Below are 15,274 nucleotides of genomic sequence, written 5' to 3'. Positions count from 1 at the left end.
AACAGCTTTACTTTGGCTAGATTATATTTTATGAGGTTGCTGAACTTGTATGGCCCATTTGTTTAGATGTGTGGTGTATGTCTTGTAGTAACTTGTTGCCATAACAATTACCAATCCATCCACCACTTCCATCCAGTCAACACTTTAGTCTATAACCTGCTTAGTAGGGGATGATTACGGTGATGACCTCATGCAAACTGGATCGCAATGTGGCATGAGAACTCTTCCTCCCATAATACACAACAGTCACTCATTGACTTGTATTTTATAATTGTCATTTTTTGGAAAACATTTATTTAACTAGGCAAGTCAGTTAAGAACACATTCTTATTTTCAATGATGGCCTAGGAACAGTGGGCTAACTGCCTTGTTCAGGGGCAGAACGACATATTTTTACCTTGTCAGTTCGGGGATTTGATCTAGCAACCTTTCGGTTACTGGCCCAACACTCTAACCACTAGGCTACCTGCCGTATTGTCTGGATAGTTTCACAGTTTTTCAAGTTAATTATTTTCCCCTTTGAAGTGAATCCATAATATGAACCCAGTTTTATAAGATCATCATTTTGTCAGGACACCAATCAGCAGTGATATATTACTCACAAGATAATGGATGATAGGTAGCAACGCGATCCACACACCATTTAATGGTCATGCCTTCCTCGCTTTGGTTCACAATGGTCCACTCACCAACCAAGTTTGGTACTCGAGAGAATTACAAATGGATATTGTGTTTTAATAACATCCTCTGGACCCGAGGTCTGTCTGATTACATACACCACATGATGAAGCACAGACAGCTGTCAAAGGGGAAAGAGAAACACGCATCTCTGTCAGATTCCTCTTCTTTCCATCCTTTTCTTCATTCTTCTTGCCACAGTCCTATTCAAATGTCAACTCTAGCTTGGAGCACCAGGTGCCTCCCCTCCACTTCCACAACAAACTCTGGCCCTGTTAATAACAGCTCTCAGCCTGCGAGCAGCCTTAAGACCACGTGCCACCTGCCAAAGACAGGCCCTCGGATTGGGTTTGCTCATGTAAAATGAGACTCATTATTGGTTATTTGTCCATGGGCTTGTTCGGTTTTGGTGTCTGGGCGACAACACCATTGACTATAACAGTCTTGTCAGGATCAGTCTTGGCGGCGTTCTTTTTGGACATGTCAGGCTCCCATAGGAAAAACTCGTGCAGGAGGGTGTTGACTGTGTCAGGGCACTCCATCATCACCATGTGACTGCCCTCCTCGATGACTTTCAGAAAAGCAAACAGAAGGATCTGAAATTAAAAGGATAATAGTTACAGTCAAGATATATAAAACATTTTACAATACGATATTAGTAATTGAATATGATGGGCTTGATATAGGGACTGTTCATAATTCATATCATAATTTAATTTAATTCCTCTTTCATAACAACTTCAAATTGAATTGATATAATGTATATTTTATATATGGGTAGTAGAGCTTCCTAACTCAATTGACATGGATTGGTATTCATAAATGTATGTCTCCTTACCTCGGCCATGCGTTGGTCCTCATCAATGGGCACAAACTTGTCGTACATGCCGTGCACCAACAGGATGGGCACGGTTAGCTCAGCGTGGTACACCTCATCCCCCTCGGGCCAGTACTGCCCGCTCATCATGGCACGCAGCACAAACGGATTCACGTTGAAGGCATTGCCCTGCTTCAGCAGCTGCTTCTCTTTGGCTCCCTGATGGGCAAACCCAGCCCTGAACATGTTGGAAAGACTCATAGCCATCAGTATTACTTGACATTCGAAATTATGTGTTACAGTAAATTCCTCTTAATCTTTGTACGCAGTAGTAGCTAAGCATTGACACTGTACACTACAGTATACGTTCTGTATGAAGAGTATCTTGGTTTTGTTTTGTCTACAGCAATAGGTTGTTGTTCTATTTGTAAAGCAATGTGTTGTCATTTTGTCTACAAATGGTGTTTTGTCTGGCAATGTGTTGTTGATTTGTCTGCACTTCAATATTGGTTTGTCTACAAATAGATGAGATGATTTCCTTACTTGAGAAAGCTCCAGGCCAGGCAGGGAGACAGGCAGTGCAGCACACAGGAAGGCAGCTGGAAGATGGAACAGAGGCTGGGCTCCAGAGCTGTGGGCCCCCCTCCATTGATCATCACTACCTTGTGAACCTGGTCTGGATACTCATGGGCCAGGAAGGTACAGAACGATACCCTGAAAGGGATATAATCAAACGTGTAAAAACAATGTATTGGGAACCTGCTGTCTAATTGGTCCCTTCATCATCACATTGTAATAACCCTGCCCTCTGATTCGTCCCTTCATCGTGACATCGTCATAACCCTGTTCTTTGATTGGTCCCTTAATCATGACATCGTCATAACCCTGCTCTCTAATTGGTCCCTTAATTGTGACATCGTCATAATGCTGCTCTTTGATTGGTTCTTCTTCATCAGTCATTGTCAGCACCAGTTTATTATGTGTTTCAAGGCATGTTCAAATACTGTTATTCATTTACTATCATGATATTCCATCTGTTAATTGACCTAAGACATAAGATGATACTTGGTAATCAATTGACCATTCATTTTTAACAGAGAAGCAAGCATACTGACCCATAGGAGTGCCCAATGAGGATGTTGCGTTTACGGGCGTATTTCTTAAAGATGGCACGCATGTCTTCGGCCAGGGCGTAGAAGGTGTAGGCCGCCGCGATGTGGGGGGCCGTGCTGGCCCCGTGGCCCGCCAGGTCAGGTGCGATGACCTCATACCCTAGCCGCGAGAAGAAGTCCAGCTGGCTGCCCCAGATGTCCAGCGAGCCGCCGACCCCGTGCACGAAAAAGAGCGCCACGTCCGAGTGCGTCCCCTTGCAGCTGGAGATCTCCCTCTCCGAGTCAATCATCACCATGCGCTTGGGCTTTCGGCGGCGCCGGCGAGGCGGGGGCGCGGGTTTCTGCTCCCCGACCATGGACAGGGGAGGCGCGGGTTTGGGTTCAGGAGATGTGGGTACTTCCTTATAGTCGGCTAGTTCCACCTCCACGGTGCTGCAGGGCTCCAGGTCTCCATCCTGGCACTGGACGATCTCCGAGTGCAGCACGTCACCCAGGTTCTCAATGACTAGCTGGCCGTTGCGGTAGACAGTGATCTTGCGCTTGCAGTGCACACTGCTACTGTTGTTGCTGTTTCCACTGCCCTTCTCCTGCTCTGGCTCCTTTACTTGGCCCTCCTCCGTCACTACTGACGCCCGGCGCTCGGGCATGATGTGGCGAACCCTGAGGACTCTCCCAGGCTTCACTTCTACAAACTCGAAGGTGTCAGCTGGCTCAGAAGAGTCGACGGGCATCACCAGGCTGGCAGCCTTCCCAGTCAGACAGCACAGGATCCCATCTGTAATGCTGGTCAGCATGGTGCCTGCCTGCAGAGACACATCCATGAGAAATGCCAACGAGCTATCTTTTCATTGAAAAAATGACATTTTCAAACGGATAGGGAGTAAGTACTGTGGTAAGAACATGAGGTAATCACAGGAGGCTGGTGTCACCTCAATTGGGGAGAATGGGCTCGTGGTAATGGCTGGAACGGAATGAGTGGAATGGTATCAAATACATCAAACATGGTTTCCATGTGTTTGATGCCATTCCATTTGCTCCGTTCATGCCATTATTATGAGCTGTCCTCCCCTCAGCAACCTCCACTGTAGGTAACATAATCTGAGTGGTGACAAAGTCTCTGATTATAACATACTGTATATAAACAACAAACATAGTATAACAACCTAAAAAGGAGCCGTCCTCCTCTCAGCACCTCCACTGGTCAAAACACATAATAGGAAGGATCTGGTAGGCTTAACAGACAACAAAGATCAACTGTCAACAAAGATCTTTGAGCTAAAAGTTCCCCCTGGCTCTCACCACAACAATTCACCACACAGAAAACGACAGTTGTTTGTAGATGACATTTGCTCCATGATAAACACCCTAGGGTTTCTCAATCATTAAGCTTTCAATTTAAAAAGTACCAGTTTCACACTGGGTTCAACGTCAGTCCATAGATAACAGTAAAAACAATACCCACTTCGTCTCAGTGTGGAGAAGCAGAATCAATTCACATAATGACCTAGACACAAACTAAGAATAGACAAGGCTCTTCCAAAATGGCCCCTGGACCCTAGGGTATAAATAGAATGTTAGCAATGGCACAGCTGGGTTCATGCCAACTGCTCACTGACTGTATGTATTCCATGTGCCAATGGGGTTTGGTTTTCAGTACACCAGCAGACAATGGTCTTTCCGAAGACAGTTATGTCCAATAATGGCTCAAGAGGTTTTTGGCAGTCGGGTATTGGAGTATTTTATATCACACTGTTCAAATATAGACACATAGACTATCAACGGGAAGCAGAACGGAAGTGGCATATCTACAATATGTGTTGGAACTTGGATCCAGACTTCATTGTTTCCTATGTACAGTAACTGTTGGTCTATCGTTCAATTATCTTATGTAAAGCTGGAATTTATGATCTATTTATGCTTAGAAATGATGATCCCGGCCATGCAAGACATTGGATTGAGTTACACTTCCAGTCAATAACGTTCACCGATATTATTAAATCCTGCTCATAGCTACAGTCAGTGAGGTCTGGGCAAAACTACCACAGCCATTTTCAATTCTCAGAAAAGTGTTGCCTACACAACAGGGAGGCTTTTCTAATGATGAGTTTGTGGAAACCCTTCCTATAAAAGCTGACCTGACACACTGGCTTTAATCAACATTTATATTTCGCTCCTGTTATTCACACCAAGGTCACACCATTGACTTATATAAATGTCAAGCCACACACACGCGCACGCACACACACACACACGCACACACACGCACACAATAATAATGGCAGAGCTCTGAGGGGAAGGGTGATATGACTCAAGTTCACCCTTCTCTCATTCACCACCTACCTTTAATCACCTTCAACCCCGGATTCATTTCTAGCTTTATACATTATTTATTCACAATAGGGGGAGATGTGTCGACATTATTAATACTCGCTGGTGCATTTTAAACAGACTAAGTCTCATTGTTCTATCGCTTTACTATTACATGTAATTGAAAAGTCCATCTGTGTAATGCTTGCCATTAAAATGCTGAATAGCAGCAGATGAAACTGCTGTGTACGTATATTCCAATTCCCGACCCAGATGTGTATGCTAATCGCTGACGCTGACCTAGCGAAGTTTATTAAGAAAATGAGGTGCACTGGGAAATGAGAGGCTTCTTATGCCAAAAACAAGTTTTGTTTAGCGTAACGATTTTGAGAGTGCAGGTTTGGCGAAGGCAAGTTAATGAAGTCCAGTTGAATATACAGATGGGACATCAGGAAGCAGGTAATGGGGAGAGAGGAGGGGCCATTGACCCTGGTAAATGACACCTCTGCATGAGGTGCAGCTTATTGCTCACTCTATCCCTGCCTCCACACACACAGGGGAGTTCATTAACGTATTGAAGTGGCACACAGGGATCAATGTTTGGCTGAGGGGGAGAGGGATGGAGAGAGTGAGTGAGATGAGAAAGAGAGCGTGAAGGAGAGGGAATGTGGGTAAGGAGAGGGAAGCAGGGATGGAGAGGGTGCGAGAAAGAAGGAAGGAGAGAGAAATAGAGTGAGAAAGACAGAGGGAATTTATCGAGAGTGTTGTGAAGGATGATGGATCCTGTACTATCCTGTTTCATCCAGGAGCCAAGTGAAATGTGTGACTACCTTTCCTTGGTGGGTCAATATGGTGAGCTGCTACAAGCAGTGAGTCAGTCATTAATCATATGAAAATCTGCTACCATCACAACATTCAATAGACACATCTAAATGTGTATTTATTTAACGGGATGACCTCTAAATCATTACATTAAGTTTAGGGTTCAGGATAGTGGATAATATGTGTATTAGCACTGTGAAAGCCATGACATATAGGCATATACTGCAGCTCCCTTATGTAATAACATCATATTGAGGTTATTATATCATCTGATGTATCAGGCATGATATAAGACTGAACAGAAAGTATGTTGGAGGTGGACTTTCCTCCAGGGGATGAGGTGATGATTGATAAACTGCGAAGAGACTTGCACTACACTCCTGTGAATACTCTATCCGCACACCGTAGCGCACTAAACAACGCACCGTGGTTCGCTAAAAAAAAGGGGAGTCTCGGTCCGATTCAATTCGTGACGTGGTGCGGTTCGCTGCTGGTGAGAACGCAGTCCGTACAAAGGAACATATTATTGTTATTGTTTGTTTGACTGCGAGCATTTGATGAAATACACGCAGCATCATAACCTGAGATCTCTGAAACGTTCAGTGAGTAGCAGCGCATTAAAGAGCGCATCCGATGAAGATTAGGGGATACCGGGGCTCTACCAAGGATGTAGGCTACTGAATTCACGTCGCAGTGCTGTTTCCTCACGTCAGCCCAAAGCGAAAGTAATATGAAGATTGGGACAAGTGATGTTTCATGATAATCCAAAACTGTTTTAACGTGAGCATTTTTGCTAATAAACAAATGACTTGCAGGGACACGTGGTTTTGTTTAGGAATTGTAGTTCGTTTACATTTGGCAATGTGAAACCAACCGGAGCAAATGATAAAAAATACAAACGATAATAACAATAGTCGAACTCTGATTTGAACTATAGCTCAAAACTATGCGTGAAAACGACCTAAAATGCAAAGGACCATTCGACTCAACGTTCCCTGACATTTAATCCCACGTATTAAGGTCGACAATTAAAGTGAGATTTGAATATGAATTCTCGAGCATGGCGCTTGCAACGCTAGGGTTGTGGGTTCGATTCCCGTAGGGGCCCAGAACTGTACAAAAAATACGAAAATGTATGCACTCACTACTGTAAATCGCTCTGCATAAGAGCGTCTGCTAAATGACTAAAATGTAAATTAAATGAGTTTCCAAGTGGACTGCCTCTAAATTCTCTCACCCATGTTACTCAGCCATTTTACTATTTGATCTGCATTGCAGAATTAGGTTGATTATTCAAGCGTCATGTTTAACATACATTTGGTACGCTATGTGCTCTAGTTTTCCACCCACACGCTAGGCCTCCAGTAGCCTAATACATTCTGATGCATATGTACAGTGTTCAAAATACCTGGTTTGGAGGACCACTGAATCTACGATTACAATAATGTATCAAGTCTGTAAAGAAATGCAAATGTGCAATTTATAACTAGTTATGTTTGTACTACCTATAAACATATAATGTACCACAGAGCGCAGTCAAATTCAGGTAAGACAATTGAGCATACGATAATAATTGTTTTAATAATTTGTTCAAAACTATTATTAAATATTTAACCATTTGCCAAATAGCCACTACAGTAGCCTATATATATGGTAAGAGGACCATGAGCAAGATACAGTATATACCAACAACATAAATCAATATTGAGTTTGTGTGTGGCGCATTAATGCATCATGATTGACATCTATTTATCTGAATTCCCATTATGAAACATAAAATACACTGTTTCAGATATGGTATCAATTTGAAACAACATATAGTAATAACGTTTACTGGTGCATATGCCTATTTTTAAACGAAATTCTTACCTTACTGATGATGATTAAGGATGATGAGGAATATGATGCTCCTCTGCCATAAGACGATAGTCAATAGGTTGTTTATAATTAACTGCAGCTGAAAAATCTGTTGCATTGGTTGCAATATTAGTATAATTCAAAAGCAACCTGCAAGATGGAGAAGTTGATAATTGGCTTTATCTAGAGATGGTTTACATCTTACTAATCAAACAAATGGAATAAGGCTTTAAATCGAAGTAATGCACACTAGGAAGCTGTGCCAATTGCAATTTTAAAATGACCATAGTAATGACAGATAGCAATGCTTTTTCAATAAGCATCCTTCGGCGCTGCGCACACGGGCTAGATTCTACCAACCCTTTTACCCTTGTTGTTTTCCGCATCCACGGAATTCTCCTCTCAGCTTCCTTCTGCTGTTGAATGACAAGAAATATAGCGAATAGGCCACAAACATTGGTTCTACTAAAGCCAATAGGATGTCTTGTATTCCTGTTGCTAAGGCCGGGTGGGGAAATGATCAAATCAAGAGATTCACATACCATAGGCATATGTGTGTGTGTGTGTGTGTGTGTGTGTGTGTGTGTGTGTGTGTGTGTGTGGGTATGTGTATATGTGGATGTGTGTCTTGATATTTATATAAGTCAATGTGACATGTAGTTATATGGGTGAATGGATGGATGAACCCATACAGATGAAATAGAAATGTAGAATACATGTGGAAAAAGATGTGAGTGAGATAAGCAGCATCAACACTGCAGCATCTGGGACTCTACATGACTCCTTCATCTGTCTGGTCAACCAGATCATTGGCCAGGTCCTTACCTCCACCAGCCTCTCCACCAGCCTCTCCACCAGCCTCTCCACCAGCCTCTCCACTGCTACAGGTGGAATTGCATTATTCTTCCTGTTCCAAGGCAGAAATGGACCATGAAAGACATTTAAGATAATTACAAAAGAACCTGCATGGCAAGACGGTGCTGCGGGCCATGAAAAAGGTTACCTACAACACCCTGAAGTTTCACAACTTAATTATCATCTGAATTATCAAAGAAATGGCACATAAAGTTGTAATTAATTTAGCATAAAAGCATAAAACAACTACTCTCCCACGTGTGTAATATTCGAATCTCTGGCTATAAGCGATAACAGGCTGTAGAAAATATGTTACTATAAGTAATATATCGAAATACATGGTGGTAAATAAAACATGTATTTAGATATATGTTGTAATGTGTCTATGAAATAGATAAATAAAATGTTTTTTAAAACGTTAAAATACAAGTACTTAAATACGCATGTATTTGTCTAAAATCTCCAGACTTTAAGTGGATTATCTCCATTTCAAATCAACATCTTTGCGTTCAAACGCTTGTGACCTGCACTTCGATTGGATGAAAAACGAGAGCCAATCGTAGCTCTGAATGGAACGAGGGTGATTTTCCAATTCGATGACATTCATGTTGTGCTTAGCGCATTCACCAGTGGCCTAGCTAGCTAGCTAAGTCAGTGATAAAACCCTCTAAAATATTGTCTAAAATGAATATTATCAGGTCGTCATTATTCCGGTTTCATGGAGTGATATGCTCCACCAGGTAAATTAGCTACGATCTTCAAATGAATATGAAAAGTGTATGTTTTAGAAGTCCTCATGGTATGAAATGTTCAGGTTCCACGTATACTAGGTAGCTAGCTACTGTTGTTTAGCTAACGTACGCTGGCTAACTTTCTGCTGCAGCAGTGTTGTCGGCTTTCTTTGCACGTTTGATGCCACCCTCCACGTCTTACAACATCAAATGTGTTGCTTACATGCTTGGATTTACTTTAAATAATGTTTGAATGTTAAGTGAACTAGCTATCCATGAACTGATGCTAACTAACTCTCATGACAAAGTCTGCTTTAAAAAACTAACTAAACTAGCTATACATTTTCACAAACCAACAGCCATATTTTCCTAAAGCTTGAATGCGTTCGCACTCTGCTGAATAGTTTGCATGGTTAAATCATAAAACTAATAACATCCCGTACGTTTATTATCAAACAGGATTGTTGCACCACAGCTTCCAGCATCCAGTGGCCACCAGCCACGAACACTGAGTGGTTGGGTGCTGTCCCGGGCCAGTGTACCTCCCCAGACCTCTCGGTGTGGACCTCTCACATCGCAGGCAGAGGGGGCAGGGGTGTTGCAGCAACTTCCCTGGCACCACCAGCAGATTCGCACAGGGAAGCGGGGCACAGAGTATCAGCCCAAGAATATAAAGCGTAAGAGGACCCATGGCTGGATCAAGAGGATCAGCACTCAGGGTGGCATCGAGGTGATTCTCCGTAGAATGCTGAAAGGGCGAAAATCCCTGTCACACTAAGCACCCAATGGACAAAGTTTTTTGGTGAACTTATTGAAGTACCCAGGTTTTGCCAACTCTTGAGAAAATGCATAACAACTTCAAGACTTACTGGCCCAGTTTTGTGTAGAGCTGAATGTCAGTTATTGGATATGTGAAGGCAGATGTTTGTCCATGTAAATAGATATATATTTTACATTTACACTTCGACAAATGTTTTCCCATCATGTATTTCAGCAACTATCTTGTAGAGGCTTAGAAGTAGTGCAGAGCCTTGCTGTTGCAATCAGTGAATTTGAAATGGAATATGACCTTGTTAATTCATGCAGGATGAAAGTTGTGATAAAAGACCCGAAGTTGTACATGTCAACATACAGTGGTGGGGTTGAACTAGGTCCAGAATTTGAATATTGTCCTTTAATAAATGGGTGCTGGGCTATAAGCATCTGTGCTATTCAGTTGCTGCTAAAATAGATAGACCTTCTGACCTTCATCAATTTTAAAGCTAATACACATTTGTCATTCAAGTCTTTGTCTTGCTCAAATAAAAGCTCTCTGAGTTTCTGAATAAATAAACGTTGTTTTGTTGCATGAGCGTGTGCAGTTGGTACAAGTCAGTGGGGTTTGAGATGATGCAAATTAAATATCTAAATTTCTGTGAATAATATCTACTTGTTAGGAAATTACCAATTTGAAATTATATTTGAAATTAAAATTTGTTGCTACTGCGCATGTTTCTGACCACCTTGTTGCCGTCACGTTACATGTGAAGGCATCTGCAGTAAGGGTCAAAGCGCCTCTTCCCATTGGCGGGCTGGTTTCTCACGGAAACATTAGTGACCCAATGAGCATTGTGCTGTGTCATTCTACGATTGTCCATCTTCTCCTGTAGCCAATGGAGCATCAGGCAAGAAGACGAGGAACGCCCACACACGGACTAGGAACACAAATAGAGTAGATGGACTTGTTATCTTATACCTCAGCTCTTGTTACGCTAAGTTGCGTGCTAAGCTAGCAATCAATGAAGTACAATATGCGTTGTAATTCAATGCAACACAGTTTTATTAGCGTCTAAGTCAAACCTAGTTTTACAAATAACCCATCTTTATTTGATTGTAGCATATTCTATACGAATTTGTAAACAACCAGTGATTTCTTAGTTACAACAAAACACTGGCTATAATAGTAGCTAGCTAACGTTAGCGAGTTGCTAGCTGGATAGACAAGCTTGGCTAGTTAGCTAGCTGTTGGTCTTTGCTAGTTTATGAAATACTTGGAAATGACTTGGAATTGATGCACACATTCGTTGTACTTTGTGTAATCTTGAATATTTGAAAAAGCCAAGGCTAAATATCACATTTCGCTAGCTAGCTAAGCAGGTTCGTGTTGTTGCTAGCAGATCTTCCACGCGCATCAGCTAACGTTAGCTAGCAACTTTTTTTGTCTGTGTGTTGTCTTTCTGGGGTGAAAAGCCACCATGGATAAGGTAACGTCTCTTTCTTTTCTTTTAGGTAGTTATCAAGCTAAACATGTAACAGTTACGCTATGGGGGGGGGGACAGTTGACTGCTAACTAACGTTAGTTGGCTACCACGTTTTTAGTTTGAACTCGCTAACGTAGTTAGGCAATGTGTTTACTTTTGGGTCCTCAACTGACTTAGCTAACTAACTGGATATGACAGTTAGAAAAGAGACATGTTTCATGATATAGGCCCAATATATTGTCCCTCACTAACTACTAATCTTATTTATTAGCTCGCTAACTAGCTATGTCATTTGTGTAGGTACAGTCATTTCTCAGTTGGCTATCCAGGAACATGTTTCCCAATCCTACTGTTCAGACTTGAAGTATCCTAAAAGGTTTGAATAGTCTGTCAGCCTGGGTCATTTCTCACACTTGCCACTTTTCCTAAACAGGCAGATTTTTTAAAAGGACTACCTGTCTTCAACAAAAGCAATTTCAGCAGATTTCATGCAGACTCTGTCTGCAAAACTTCAGTAAGTGTCATCCTGCCATACAATTTCTGTACGTCAATGCAATCTCAAATGAATGGGATTGTTTGGCATTTCACCTGTATTGGAGATCATGAATTGCTAAAGTCCAAAATAGATATTGTGCCAAACAATGCCATCATTTAGTTGATCTTTGTTATATTTCTTGATGTTTGAGACTTTCAGTTAGTGGACTCATACTTGATTTAAACTCGTCACTGATTTCTGTATTTGTTTCAGAACCGGAGGCCCTCTGTGTATCTTCCAATTCGGGAGTATCCATCAGAACAGAGTGAGTGTCCCCTCTGATTCAATTGGTACTCTGTTGCCACAGTATCTGTGCTGATGTGTACTTTGGATGAGAATAGTGTGAAGTTTGAGTAATAAAGGTTACACATTATTGATCTATATTTACAACATTAATGCATCTTTGTGATTGATATTGGTTTTGATCTGATATATATTTCCTTCAAGTCATTGTCACAGAGAAGACAAATATTCTATTGAGATACCTTCACCAACAGTGGGACAAAAAGGTAAAGTAATGGGACAGTTGATACCTTGGAAAGTCATAATGTATTGTTCCTTTACACGATATGGGCACTGTATTGTTTAATGTATGTTAGCTAGTTTTCCAACCCCTCCATGTCTTTTGTCTTAACAGAATGCAGCCAAAAAGCGGGAGCAGGAGCACAGTGAGGGGGAGAACACTGCACCTCCGCGGAAAATTGCCAGAACGGACAGTCAGGAGTTGAATGAGGACTCGTAGAGTGCTGTGTCATCAACATGCAACACACACACAATTATGGATAAAGAAGCACACAAGCAAAGTGCATTTGACAGACAGGACAGACCACTGCCTACATTGTTCAACATGATCTTGGGATGCTGACAGTTTTGTCTCTTTGTATTTTATTTCCTTTTGTATTTTTCTTTTCCCTTGACTTCGATTGGCACATAGCTGAAAAGTTCTGCCTTGATAACAAAAGGCACAATAACATTATCTCCTCCCCCTCAAATTCATTTTTGCTTGACCATGTTTCTACATTTCTATTGCTCTGTTTGCTTTTATTAATTTACTTGTACTTCATCTGTACTTTGACCAGTTTTTAATTTTTTTTTAAAGTCATGTCCATTTAATCAATTCAATTGCATGCCATTTATATATATCCTTCTGGGCTTGAAGTGAATAGAATATGGTCTCCGTTGCCTCAGTTTAAGTTTGTGATTATACTGTTACACTGAAGGATGTGTGAGAGATCCCCAACAATTATTACGGTGACTGGAGAATGACGACAGTGTTTAGACTTTAGATTGAATTAGTCTCAGGTTATTATGGGGAATGCTGTCTCAAAAGGCTGTATTCCTGAAGGTGTTGATGTCTCTCCTGGTTTGAGGGATTAATTGCCTTAATGGAAATGTGTTTCTTGGTCATTTAAGGACCCTCCCTCTGTTTACATTGTGATGTCATTGGAGGAAATACACACTGTTAATGAGGGATGTGGATTTGGAGAATGCTTCCACGGGGTCATATTGGGGCTCATTTAAAGGCATACCAAATGCAAACCTTTAGAGCTCACCACCTTGTAGTCCTAAAAAACTGAGCCCCAAAACTGTTACATTCCTATGGGAGAAATAATGGGGTTTTGGGGTAAACACAGGCTTAGGACATCTTAACTGTTTTGTTCAATGAGATAATGAGTAAGTTAACGTGACCTTTATGAATTATGAAGCCTTTGTCCTTGTTTTAATTACATAAATGCTTCAAAATTCACAAAAAGTGACTTTAGCTGATTAGTATTATTTCATAGAACAAAACGTATAAAATTTAAGCCTGTGTTTACCACAGCCCTTATTTTCGGCATTTATCCAAAACCCCTCCCATAACCATATTCATTTTTCCATAGGCTTTGGCCAACGAGACATGACTGAGTTAGTGCCTACAAAAAGACGCCATTACTATTGCTCTCTTATACAGTATAAAAACAGACCAATTTTGTAGCAACACACAACAAATGATGCTCAATGTGTTTGTCAAAACTTTGTTTCCCCCTAGACTCTTAACAGCTAGATTGCCATCACATCTAGAATTATCTTGAAACAGATAAGTGTTTGTGGATATTATAACACTTATTACTGTTAACATGGTATGGCTCCACAAGTAAACATATAGCTAGCTGCCAAGACTAAACTTGGCTCAGGTACTTTGATGGCTCCACAAGTAAAACCATAGCTGCTAAGTTGCAACTTGGCATAATCGATCTGTGTGAACCTATAGTATATGTCTTGCTTTAGTCAATATGTGGGATACATGTGCAATTCAGGTGTATAGAACCTTGTCTCAAAGTGGTCTGCCGTATAAGGCGTGCTGTTAAACTGTTAATGTGGGGCCTAGTTGTGTTTGTAACATTATCGACAGCTGTAAATACACAAGCGGAGAGTATTGTTCCTGATCCGCTCTCTCTATCCTTCTGCTGCTACTTACAAAGATCTGGTATTGTCTAGTGAGTCGTTAATCCTGTCCAAAACTATGGGTTATAAAGTTTGTGTGTATATGGTTTGCTTCTTCAGACCATTATCAAGTAATAGTTCAAGGACTTGCAGGGTCCAGAACCTTTAGATCATTGGATCCTTGTATCTTACCTGTTTGAATGCATGTACAGTTTAAACTCTGCAGGCCATATGTTTAAGGTGGTGTCAACTCATCTTGTTTGAGTTGATCTTGAGGCTGGCTGACGATCAGATACCATTATGTTCCTTGGTGAAGCTAGCTGTCTACATGTGTTAATGTTGAGAGTTCTTTCCACAGGTAGACACATTTTTTGAAGATGATGCACTCCCTCCCTCATTCAGTTCTCAACAGTAAACTGTGTGATGACCAATGTAGACATTGTGTGCTGTGATTTAAACTGTGTGAATGTGGGGCCATGCCATATAAAAGCACTTGTCTTGGGACCTTACTCCTGTTGATTTCAATGAAAACGCTTTAAATATTTGCCCATGAAATTTTGAGGTCATTTTCTGACCATTGACTTTTCAAATGGGCAAAAGTTTGTTGATTGTTTCTCTTTAAAACCAACAGCTGCAAGCTAAAAAAAACCAGCACATTTTCCGGTTGATCTCATATGGCAATGACCCTCTGCAAAGATGTGCTTTCAAGAGTACTTTGGATCATTGGTCTCAATAAAGTGATCTAGGAAGTGTCAAGTTGCTGATGAACGTTTGTACTGTCTACTGTCCATGAGGTTTGTGTTTCCTTCTAATATTGGAATTCACCAAAACACATTTTGCATACACGCAAAGGTGGCTAGTAAATGAATATAACTACAGATGACAGGAATTGGCAG

At 41.2% G+C, this 15,274-nt stretch overlaps 3 protein-coding genes across 3 annotated transcripts; 2 read left to right on the top strand and 1 right to left on the bottom strand.

The window, feature by feature from the left end:
• Positions 1–864: 864 nt before the first annotated feature.
• Positions 865–8,066, bottom strand: LOC115169978 (protein ABHD8-like). Its single transcript, XM_029726145.1, has 5 exons — positions 7,606–8,066; positions 2,611–3,410; positions 2,039–2,209; positions 1,517–1,733; positions 865–1,274 (listed from the first exon to the last, which is right to left on the bottom strand). The coding sequence occupies exons 2-5, from the start codon at positions 3,399–3,401 to the stop codon at positions 1,059–1,061; spliced, it is 1,395 nt and encodes a 464-aa protein (XP_029582005.1). The 5' UTR covers positions 3,402–3,410; positions 7,606–8,066; the 3' UTR covers positions 865–1,058.
• A 976-nt stretch (positions 8,067–9,042) lies between these two features.
• Positions 9,043–10,527, top strand: mrpl34 (mitochondrial ribosomal protein L34). The gene is made up of 2 exons (XM_029726143.1): positions 9,043–9,188; positions 9,639–10,527. The coding sequence occupies exons 1-2, from the start codon at positions 9,133–9,135 to the stop codon at positions 9,955–9,957; spliced, it is 375 nt and encodes a 124-aa protein (XP_029582003.1). The 5' UTR covers positions 9,043–9,132; the 3' UTR covers positions 9,958–10,527.
• Positions 10,528–10,887: 360 nt separating this feature from the next.
• LOC115169976 (DET1- and DDB1-associated protein 1) lies at positions 10,888–15,145 on the top strand. The gene is made up of 5 exons (XM_029726144.1): positions 10,888–11,422; positions 11,853–11,933; positions 12,168–12,219; positions 12,402–12,463; positions 12,592–15,145. Exons 1-5 carry the CDS (start codon positions 11,414–11,416, stop codon positions 12,694–12,696), a joined length of 309 nt encoding a protein of 102 aa, XP_029582004.1. The 5' UTR covers positions 10,888–11,413; the 3' UTR covers positions 12,697–15,145.
• Positions 15,146–15,274: the final 129 nt, after the last annotated feature.

Source organism: Salmo trutta, chromosome 31 (genome assembly GCF_901001165.1).
Source record: "Salmo trutta chromosome 31, fSalTru1.1, whole genome shotgun sequence".
NCBI classification, from domain to species: domain Eukaryota; kingdom Metazoa; phylum Chordata; class Actinopteri; order Salmoniformes; family Salmonidae; genus Salmo; species Salmo trutta.
This window is presented reverse-complemented; position numbering and strand designations above follow the sequence as displayed.